Here is a 10768-nt window from a genome sequence, read left to right as displayed (position 1 = left end):
GCGGGAAGGGGGCACCGCCCTGCCCAACTGGGCAGCTCCTCACCTGCTCTCCTGTGAGTAGCCTCCCGGGAAGGGCAGCCCGAGGCCTGTGGGCACGGAGACGGGATGGCAGCGGGGTCTCCCCCCCGCGACAGGGGCGTCCTGTCCGGGCTGAGCCCCCTCCGCCAGGCACGTCCGCGCACAGGCACCCCGCCTGCAGGTGCCACACGGTGAGAGGCAGCAGCACCTGGCTCGCCTGCCACACCCCAGTCAGAAGCGCCAGGCCTACATGCGGACACAGGGGCACATGGGGACCAGTGCCCCGAACTTGAGCACGTTCCCCGTGCCCTGACTGCGGCCCAGAGCAGCAGCACGTGGCAGGACAGGGCCTCAGACCCGGGTCCTCCTGACCGCGCAGGGATGGCTTCTCCACGTGTGGGCCCCCGGGCCGGCCCAGCGTCCCTCTCCCGTGCCGGTGGGCGACCTCAAAGCACTCCGTGTTTGAGGGTCTCCTGGTCGACCCGGCGTGGTCAGCAAGGTCCAGCAGACCAACACGTGGAGACAAGTGTCCGCAAGGAGAGGCGGCCTGAGTGAGCACCGGACCCGCTGCTGACCCGGCGGGCAGGGACCGGGCTGCGAAATCCCACAGGCGTCGGCAAAAGAAATGCAAAATCGACACCTTTATTTTACATTTTTTACTCATGGCATCGTTTGTCTTTAAAAAAAAAAAAACAAAAACAAGGCAATGTCACGTGTAAATTGTGCTGCTCGAACTGGAGGTACAGCCTCAGGAGGACGCGTTCTGGAAGCTAACGCCAGGGACCACGGTGTTTAAACACGAAAGGCGAGCCTCAGCCAGGAGGCTCGGCGGCTGGCAGCTGCTCCTGCTGTCTCGGACGTTTGCTGGCGAAAGGCGGCAACTGAGCGGAAACGAGGCCAAGGCCCCTGGCAAGGCGCGCCCCGCTCCCCTCCATGCCTTACTGTCTCCCCGACCCCGGTGGCTGCTCGTCATTCGGTTCCTTGGGCACAGCTCCTTCTAGCCGGCTTGACCAACTAAGGGGTCACCCCAGCGTGGGGGGAGGGCTTCCGCAAGGGGGGGTTAGTAAGAATTTCTCTGGGACAAGCCAGCTGGGATGATCCGAGGTAGGCCAGGACATGCGGTCACTCTACCACCAGCACTGACAGTGCCTGTGGGGTCAGCACGGGACCCCAGGTCCTTCACTCTGTCAGAATCAGTCACGATACACAGATTCAGTCAGAATGAGGCCCTTTACTGCCCCCTCTGGGGAAATCATCCAAATAAATATACAAGTAGACGACGACGCTGGTGTGAATGGCTTGCCCTTGGGGTGGCATCCTGGCACAGTGCACAACCTGCACATCTGTCCCTAGCAGCCCTTCACTCACAGGGAGGGAAAGTTCTCTGTGCCGTGTCTTTATCCATCAAATGTGAGAAAAGGAACAGATCCCGAGCCTGAGGAGGTCCCATGTCGGGCGGCTCCCCTCATTCACGTTGCCTGCTTGACCTCGGCCCTTTCATTTGTGATCCTGGTTTTACGACAGGTGGCTTTTTTGTTGTTGTTTGTTTTTTTCCAGCTGCCACAATGTGTCAACACGGCGATGGCAGATGTGGACAAGAGAACTGTTGGTAGTGGGCCCTCCAGGTCAGCCCCGGCTGGAGTGGCCCAGTGTCACACAGCCTTTGGGGGAGTCCCCTTCTGTCTGCAGGGGGGCTCAAGGCCTTCTCATTAGCCTCTCCCCCTCTCCGGGGCCTGACCGCCGTCTGTACAGAAGACCTCCCCGCCACCGTGTTGAGGGATGCCCAGCGCCTCAAGGTCCCGCTGGCTCGTCTTCTGGTGGATGGACCTGATGGTCTCCCTCTGCTGTGCTGGAGCCAGGCAGGCAGCGAGGCGGGTCCGATGGACGCCCGAGGCCCTAGGCCAAGGCCAGTGCACACCAGGCCTCCTGGCACAGGGTCCCGCCGAGGCCAGCCTGGGGGCCCAGGGCTGCAGAGGGGAAGGCAAAGTCCTCGGGCTCGAACTTGAACTCCAAGTGGCTGGGAGCCAGGGGGTCGTTCACCTGGCCAGAGGCCTGCAGGGGGAACAGGGGAAGCACGAGAATGCAGGAATGGCCAGTAGGCCTCGCTTGGCGTAGGGAGCCCTCGGGACCGGGACGTTTGCCGTAAGAGGCCTTCTCAGACCCTGGAAGAGGGCAGGAGGCCCCGTGTGACGGACAGGACAACACATGAGGGCGTTCAGCCTGGAGCGTGCCACAGGTGTGCTGCTGGAACCAATGGCCAACTGAGTGCCCAGCCCTGAGCTCCTTCCTGGGAGAGGCCCTTGGGGGCGCTGATGGGGGTCTGACCTGGTGGGCGAGTCAGGGTTCCCTGAGGAGGTGCCCGGGAGCCAGCTCTGGGTCCCCGGTTCCACCCCACCTGACTTACCTGGGAGGTGACGCTGGACCCAGGGCACGAAGGGGATGCCAGGTTGGATTTGGGTTTCAATGTAGCTGCTGAGCTCTCAGTGTCCGGGACAGCGGGCAGGGAGGCCGTGGGGTTCCCTGTGCTGCATCCTGGAAGGGGGGGCACATCCAGCTGTACTGGTCACTTAATGGGTCAGAGGCACTGGGTGTGGCACCCTCGACCTGCCCTGCTGCCCCTCAGCTGGGTAGGCTCGCACCGCCCGGCCCCTCCCCAGACCGGACGGGTCCCGGGGCAGAATCAGGGGTACTTGTGCTTTGGGAGGGCGATGCTCGAACTAAACGTGCAAATCTCTACTGGTGGAAATTTGCGACACTCCAAGCGACTCCAAGGGGCGAACGTGTACCCCGCAGGAGGGCTGGGGACTGGCCTCTTCCTGGCATCCCGATGGGCCCCGGTCCCTCACACCTGAAGAGCCCTTGGTCTTCGCAGCGTTCTTGGGCTTGCGTTTCCGTGTCTGGATGCTTTCCTTCTTCATCGCCAGGGGCCGAGGCACCTGGCAGGGGCAGGCAGGGGAGGGTGACTGGTCCTGTCTCTTCTCACCCTTGGGCCTCTTGAATGGCCACATGCCCTGATGTCAGTCCTGCAGAGCTAGTCACTCTGGGAGGTGACCGAGTCGTCAGAGCCCTTGGTGAGCTGCTGGCCCTGGGCTTGGGGCCTTCCTCCCGGCAAAGCGGGCAAGAGCCAGTCCAGGCCCAACCCCCCAGAGCTGTAGGGGCCAGGAGGGCTCTAGGGGCGCACAGAGGCCACACCAGGGGGCCTAGCCCCTGTCTCAGGTTGAATGGCTGCAGACCTGCCTCAGCGATGCTGAGCCTCAGTAGGCCCATCTGTGAAAAGGGCCTAACGGTAACAGCATAGGCCCGGAGCGCGTCGTCAGTGGGGGCCACACGGGAAACACGCTCAGCCCCGCTCTGCCACCTGCCTCCCCAGGGCCCCGTGTCTCACGTGACCCGAAGAGGGCAGCCCCGCCCCTGCCTCCCCCGTCCCGTCCACTCGCCACGCCCCCATGCCCCGCCCCCAACTCGGGGCCCCCAACTCCCCCGCCCCACCCAGTCCTCACCCGGGCCCCTGCCCCACCCACGGCCCGCCTTCCCCTTTCCCCCCCTTCCCCCCTCCACTCACCCCGCCCCGCCCCTTCCAGTCCTCACCGCCCCCACGTGGCCCCGCCCCTGCCCCACCCGTGCCCCCTCCAGTCACCCCGGCCCCGCCCCCCAGTCCTCACCCGGGCCCGGGCCCCACCCATGACCCGCCCCGCCCCGTTCACTCACCCAGGCCCCGCCCCCCATCCTCCCCCCGCCCACCCCGTCCGCTCACCCCGTGCAGCTTCATGTACAGACCGCAGGCGTTGCACACCGGCTCGCCGTCCGCGTTGCGCCGCCACAGCGTGGTGTTGGTCGTGTGGCAGTTGCTGCAGCAGAGGCCAGCGCGGCGGGACGAGGACTGTGCATGGGGGGGGCTGGTGTGAGCCGGGGGCCGGGGCCCTGCTGCTCCACCTCCCGGCCAGACGGTGACGCTCGGAGACAGGAGCACTGGACCCGGAGTCAACCAGGGTCCGCCCGAGTCTCTCCCCGGGAAGCCGAGGCCACATCCTGACTCTGTCTGGAAGGCAGCTACTCTTACTGGACACGATTTGAGTTTCCTCTCCCTGCCCCGGCCCTGTCTCCCATCTGCCTCTCGGTGCCAGGAGCTACGCACAAGGGGGCGCCCTCCTGCGGCCCACCCCGGCCCCGGGATCCCCACCCCCGTCAGTCCACCCACCTTCCTGGCATGGCAGGGGGCCTTAGGACCTTCCCCAGGCTGCCATATGTAGCAAAAAACAAACAAAAACTACACACACCAGGATGCCAGCTAGATGCGAACTTCGGATGTGCAACAATATTTCGCAGAAGTGTGCCTCCGTGCAGTATTTGGGACATACTCACGCTAAAATGCTAATTGCTGTTTATCCGAAATTCACATTTGACTGTCTTGTATGTGACCCTGACCTACCCCTTCGGGCTGCACCGAGGTCCCCGCTTCCTGCACCTCCGCTCTCCCCATCCAGCTGCTCCCTTAGAGCTCATACTGCCGTCACACCTCCCAGAAAAGTTGCACCATCATTGAAAAGTAGGAGTCCGAACCCCTCCCCTTGGGCCATCATGCCTCCTCATGCTGAATCCTTCCTACGGAAACACTCAGGCCAGGGCACAAAGGTGCCAATGCGGGGCCTTGAACGTCAGTGCTGGTTTTCAGCAGCACTCACGAGTACACACGCAGAGCTCGCCTGCACCTCCCACAAACGTCCTCACGGTCGCCTGTGCGTCGTCTTGCGAGAAGAGAAGCCTCGGTTCCGCCCCGCAGCCGCGCCCCCCCCCCCCCACAGGTGTGGAAACAACCACAGGAGGAATCGATGCCCCGTGTGTGTGTGTGTGTGTGTGTGTGTGTGTGTGTGTGTGTAGAAAACAGCCCAGAAAGCCAAGAGCCGTCTCCCTGTACCCTGGGAGTGCAAGGGAAAAATCTGGAGCCTGGATTAAGCAGTGAATTCTTTCCTAGTGAACATAAATTAAAATTAGTAAAAAGAGGGGAAGAAAGGACCTGGAAAAAAATTTAAAAAGTTTGTTCGTTTGTATTTTCCTCTCCCCTCATCGGGCTGTGTGCTCCAGATGGGGCACCGAGGCTCAGAGATGCTGCTGGGCCGGAGGCATCGGGGTGGACGGAACCGCCCCCCTGAGCCCCGCGCACTGCGGGGACACATCCCCGGTGCCGTCCCTACCCCGACAGACGCCCGGGCCTCTGTCCTTCCTCGCTGCCTGCACAAGCGGCCAGGCCTGGCCACTCTCGGGGCCCCCTCGCTGCCAGGCCTCCCCCCCACCCCCGCCGCTGTATTTTGTTTTCTTCTTTGGTCTGTTCTTTTCAAAAGAAGTTAAACTTCAAAGCCTGCTGGCTGCAGCAGCTCCAGCTCCGCACGCGTCTGATTCAAGTGAAGAAATCAGGACGCTGGGCGGCCCAGCCAGGGCGGGCTGAGAGCCGGAGCGGGGAGCAGGGAGAGGGGCCGCTGCTGCTCCTCGGCTGGGAGGGGTGAGGCCAGCTCACACAGCGAAAACCACTTTTCAAAGTAAGAGACGCAGCTCGAAACTCACAACAAGAGGTAGAGCGGGGGGAGGGGGGATGGCCCCATTTCAAGCGGGTCCCCTCATCCCGCTCTCGGAAAAGGACACGGTCGACGCTTAACCTGATAAAGCGTGTGTCCCTTGCTGGCCAAGGGCAGACCGTGCCCGTGAGGCGGACTGTGCAGGAAGGAAAACCCGGGGTCCTCAGTCAAGGTCCAGATTTGCTCCTGGAAGGATGCGGGGCCCCTTCCTGGAGGTGGCGCCGGGGGCCCTCTGGCCTTGGCCGCAGGGCTCTGACGTTGGGGTGGGGTGGGGCTGGGGGGGGGGGAGGGCTCTGAGCACCTGGCCACACAAGCAGGCACGCAGGGGTCTGTGGGGCCACCTCAACTCTCCCCACTCGCTCGCCCACACTGACAGAGGTAACCACAGGTAAGAGGTTCGTGCCTGTGACTAAGAAGGCACCCAGGATGCAAAGGGCAGAAAAGATATGAACTCCTTCGGGACTGGGGGTGAGGCCTAGGGGGTGGTGGACGCACACTTGTTATTGTCACATTCCTGTGTTGTTGGTGACAAGTTTCTAGAGCTTCTGTAATCATTTGAAAGAAGGTTAGGACAATTCTCTCCGGGGGCATCGGTGCTGGCCACCCATGAGGGAGAGTGAGGCACGAGCAGGGACAAGTCTGGGGTGACTGGCCCAGCCCCGCCACGGCTGCCTTGGGGCCTGGGCTCTGGTCCCAGCACTCTCCGAGAATCTCTGAGTTTCCACACGAGCCCGGCCCCGCCAGCCGGGTCACCCTCCCTGAGTGCCAGGCAGGAGCCCAGAGACAAATCAGAGGAAAACCATCCATGAGGAGCCAGCTCGGAGGAGAGGGGAGTACGACCCCTCTAGGAACACCGTCCCCCCTTCCTAGGCTCGTCCCGCATTCAGATCTGCATGGGCCTGGACGCAGGGATGACCAGCTGACCACCCTCTGAGGCTGGCCGCCTCGGAGGGGTGGGGGGTAAGTTGAGGGCATTCTCCACCCTACAAAGCGTCCTTAAAGCTAATCATTCCTTGTGCCCCGGACCAGGACGGGGAGGCCGCACCAGTCCACAGAACGGGCTAAGGCCTGTCCAAGCACCCCACCTAAAGTAATCTTTCCAACGCAGCAGGGGGACAGTGTGTGCAGGGGCCTCGGCCGAAGACCCAAGACAGGTGCATCACCAGCGGGGGCGGGGCACACGGGAGCCCGAGGCAGACAGTCCTCGGAACCCAGGCCCTGCTGCGCGGGGCTGCTGGGGGAAGCCACTCTCTGAGCGCCTTGAGCCCTGGGGTCATCACAGGGCTGCTGTGAAGGTGAATGCCTCAATGCCTCATGGCCCCTGCCTGCTTACCCCCACATCAGGAATTTTCTGCTGGGAGGTGAGCCCTGTGAGGGGTGGGGGGCAGAGACGGGAGGATCCGAACCTTCTCTTCCTGTTTACCAGTGTTCCCATCCCCACCCCCCGGGGGAGAAGGGAGGGAGCAGAGGAGCAGCCGGCCTGCTCCCTGGGAGTTGGGGGGGGGGTCAGTCCCCCAGGACACCTCTGCTTTAGCCTGTTTCCCCATCTGTGAGGGCCACACCAGGTGCCAAGCCAGTGCCGTGCATGTGTGTGTGTGTGGGGGGGGGAGTGGGCATGATCACAGGGGCAGAAATATAAGTGAGGAGGTGATATGGATTCTGAGGTATCCCCCCCCTTCCAGGAGGCACAGTGTGGGCGGAGGGGAATTAGGGGACCCGCGGACCCCAAACTCCAGGCTAGAACAGGGAGAGAAAAACAGTGGCTTCCCCAAACTGCCTGGGTCAGTGCTGCCTCCTGCCTGCCTGGTCTGGAGCCTGGATCGGTCGGGCGCCTCCACAGCCCAGGTCTGGGTTTCCGGAAAAGGGCCAGCGACTGAGCACCAGGCAGCCCAGAACAGCCACCGCGGCAGGCAGGCCGGGCCACCTGCAGCAGCCGCCAGGGACGAGCCCCCCACCCACCCTCCGATGCACCAGAACCGGCCAGAGCCGGCTGACCGGCCATGACAGGGCTCACACCAGCATTAGAGCAGAAGGCCTGGCATCCCCAGAAACAGCCATGCCCGGACCCAGGACTCAGGAGTCACTGTGGCCTCACTAACTTTAGACAGCTTGCAAAGGCGGGCCCTGCCACGCGCAGAATTACTCGAACCTCCGAGTTTGCCGGTGAGACGGCAGAGAACCAGTGCCTCGAAACCTTCACACAGCCTCCGGGGACTCTGCCCGGCTGGGGGCAAAAGTGAGTCCCCGGTCCTCTCCGCTCAACATCCAGCCACACGCCAGGAGAAACCAAAAGTGAAAACAAGTTTCGCGCATGGAACCACCGCAGACCCGGTCTCAGCTCCAGCCCCCTGGTATCGGGGAGAAAGTGCTCCCCAAGAGCAGGGGTCCCCAGGACCCCTCCTGCATTGGATTTCAACCCCCTGCCACAAAGCCACCACCCAGCGGCCACCTTTCCCTCCAAACCCCACGCCCGGTCCACGTCACCTTGTGCCCCCTGCCACCCTCGGAGCCGCAGGGCTGAGCCCCAGGAGGCCGCTTGGGTCCACAGCCATCCTGTGCCCCGGGTCCCGGGCAGAGTCACTGGGTGGCCCTTCTTCCGGGGAGGCCCACAGACCCAGGGCAGCACCGCCTTGGGCTCCTTGAGCCCAGCCCTTCTGCAGAGGCGCGCAGGGCAGGGCAGGGCCTGTGGCGGGGCCTGGGCCTCCCGGCGGCTCCCGGATGGACAGCAGACAGCGCTCCCAGGGCCCTGCTGGGGCACCCAGCCTCTCTGGGGACTCAGCTCGGGCCCCCCGCAGGCGGCACTCACCAGGCGCTTCTGTGGGCGCACGAGCGGCCTGTTGACTCCGTTCATCTTGTGGTAGAGGCCGCAGGCGTTGCACAGGTAGTGGCCGGTGCCGTCACGGCGCCACAACGGCGTGGAGAGGGCCCCGCAGTTGACACACTCGCGACCCTCGCCAGGGAGCTCTTCCAGGAAGTCCGGCACTGGGGGGACAGGCAGCTGGTCGCGGGCCGAGGCACTGCCCTTCCCCGGGGCCCAGCGTCTGCTGCGTCTTCCCGCTGCGTGTGCCCCTGGCTTTCATTTTATTTTAACATTTATTTTGTCTAATTTCACTTTAAAGCTTAACTTTACATATTATAAAGTTTGTGCCAGATTAAAAGAGAAGCTGGTTAGGGTTGCCTTGCAGGGTGGGGGAAGGTCAGTCAGTCAGACCCCCGGGCGGCAACAGAATGGTTCCCCTTAGAACCGAGGTGTAATTTTGATCCCCTGGGGAGGCGGAGTGGTCAGCACCGGCGGAGGGAGGTGGCCCCAGGGCCTCGGCCTCTGCAAAACGGGACGTTAGGAGGGCCCGGCTGAGTGGATGGGGCCATCCCACAGAGCCTGCAGCCCCTGCCTTTCCTGTCGGCTTTGCTCGGGTGGCGACCACCGTGGAACACAGCCGGGCCTGTGCCACCGCTCAGGGGCCCGCAGGGCAGAAGGGAGAGGTCCCCGGCTCCCTCCCCGGCGGCACCGGGTGCCCTGTGGGGGCCGGGTGGGGGTCAGTCCTGCGGGAGCCGCCCTGGGTGACGGCGGAGGGGACCCGCTTCCTGCGCCATGGAGGCAGTCGGGGCAGAGGCGGCTTGGGGGTGGGCCTGCGAGGCTGCACCCATGAAGTAGGGCGGCCCAGGGGCTTCCCGCCTGCGGCGAACACAGGCGTCCCCCCACCCCCCCCACCCCACCCCACCCCCCCCCCCCGGAGCAAATGCGCCTGAGGGGCCTGGAATCCGATTATCCAAATTGGCACCCCGGGAGCGGGCGGTGAGCCACTGAAGCCAGGTCTCAAATTAGAATATGTAAACATTCTAGAAGGAGCAGAGTGTGGCCGCTTACTGAAATAAATCGTATTCTGAATTTTATAAAAACCACTTAGAAACTTCTCATAAGAGCGTATGAGGTGAGCTCAACTGGTGAGACCCAGGGGGTTGGGTTCAGGAGAAAGGAAGCCCAGGACGGCAGTTTTGGTCTCGGGGGGGTGACATCGTGGCAGATGCTGTATTCTGCCCGCGTGTACTTGTCCCGCAGTTCTGGGCCTGGCGGGGGTGAGGGGGGTGGCGCCAGAGCCTTGGCCGGGTGCAGGACTGCACCCCGGTAGGCCCAGCACCCAGCACCCCAGGGTCACACTCACCGAAGGTGGCTCTGCGGCTCGGGAGGCCAGCCAGGCGGCCCTGGAGGCCGTGCAGGACGCTGCCTTCGAAGGGTCCGGAGGTCCAGGACGGAGCCACCTCGGTGCTCACGTAGGCGGGGTAGGCGGCGGGGTAGGACGCGCCCACCGGCCGCCCCAGCGGGGCCGGGTACTGCTCGCGCGCCAGCAGCGCGCCCTGGTAGGCGCCGCCGTCGCGGGTCCCCGCGCCGCCCCCACTGCCGGGCCCGGGGGGGCCGTGCGGAAAGGGGCAGGCGGTGGCTCCGGGCGGCTGGGCGGCCGGCGGGTGCGGGCCGCCGGCGCCGAAGGCTGAGGAGTCTGCGGCCGCCGCCTGCGCCCAGCCGGGGTGCGCGCCTAGCCCGGGGGCCTGGGGGCCCGGCTCGCACGCCGGCAGGTAGGGCAGCATGGAGGGGACGCGCGCGGGCGGCACGAACACCGGGGAGCCGGCGCCCGGCGCGTGCAGAAAGGCGCCCGAGTCGGCGTAGGCGGCCTGGCTGGGGCTCGGGGCCAGCGCCAGGCTCTGGTACATCTTCCCCGACGCGGCCCGGACCCGCGGGGAGGGGGCGCCGGCGTCGAGCTCCCGGGCGCTGTGCGCCGCCTCGGCGCCCGCGTCCCCGCTCCGCAGCGGGCCGCGGGGTCAGCACGGCGGGGCGCGGGTGGCCCCCGGCGGCCCCGGCGCAGCCCGAACGCCGAGCTCACCTCCTCCACGGCCGGGCCTCCGAGCTTCCCGGGGTGCGCTCGCCAGGGCCCGCGGTCGGGGGGGGCGGGGGCGCCGCGCTGGGAGAGGGCGCCGGGCCCGGTGGGGCGCTCACGGGCTGGGGGCGAGGAGCGGAGGGCGCGGTGGTCTCGGCGGGCGGGCGACAGGCGGGCTGGAGACTGGGAGCCCGGGGCCGCGCGGTCCCGCAGGGAATCCCGGCGCCCCCGCCCCTCCCCTCCCCTCCCCTCCCCTCCCCTCCTTCCCTCCCCTCCCCTCCTTCCCTCCCCTCCCCTCCTTCCCTCCTC

The 10768-nt window shown here is 65.2% G+C and overlaps 1 protein-coding gene across 1 annotated transcript; it reads right to left on the bottom strand.

Moving 5' to 3' along the window:
• Window positions 1–691: 691 nt before the first annotated feature.
• Window positions 692–10348, bottom strand: GATA5 (GATA binding protein 5). Its single transcript, XM_042979974.1, has 6 exons — window positions 9752–10348; window positions 8395–8570; window positions 3773–3898; window positions 2867–2954; window positions 2423–2550; window positions 692–2070 (listed from the first exon to the last, which is right to left on the bottom strand). The coding sequence occupies exons 1-6, from the start codon at window positions 10293–10295 to the stop codon at window positions 1915–1917; spliced, it is 1218 nt and encodes a 405-aa protein (XP_042835908.1). The 5' UTR covers window positions 10296–10348; the 3' UTR covers window positions 692–1914.
• Window positions 10349–10768: the final 420 nt, after the last annotated feature.

This window comes from Panthera tigris, chromosome A3 (genome assembly GCF_018350195.1).
Source record: "Panthera tigris isolate Pti1 chromosome A3, P.tigris_Pti1_mat1.1, whole genome shotgun sequence".
In the NCBI taxonomy this organism is placed as follows: domain Eukaryota; kingdom Metazoa; phylum Chordata; class Mammalia; order Carnivora; family Felidae; genus Panthera; species Panthera tigris.
This window is presented reverse-complemented; position numbering and strand designations above follow the sequence as displayed.

Excerpts from the sequence above, each read along its gene's own strand:
- GATA5 (XM_042979974.1), bottom strand. The coding sequence starts at position 10,295 with ATGTACCAGAGCCTGGCGCTGGCCCCGAGCCCCAGCCAGGCCGCCTAC. Across the intron at positions 3,899-8,394 it reads TGCGCCCACAGAAGCGCCTG|TCCTCGTCCCGCCGCGCTGG; the intron begins GTGAGTGCCGCC and ends CCCCATGCACAG. Across the intron at positions 2,551-2,866 it reads GAAGACCAAGGGCTCTTCAG|GATGCAGCACAGGGAACCCC; the intron begins GTGTGAGGGACC and ends CCCCCCTTCCAG.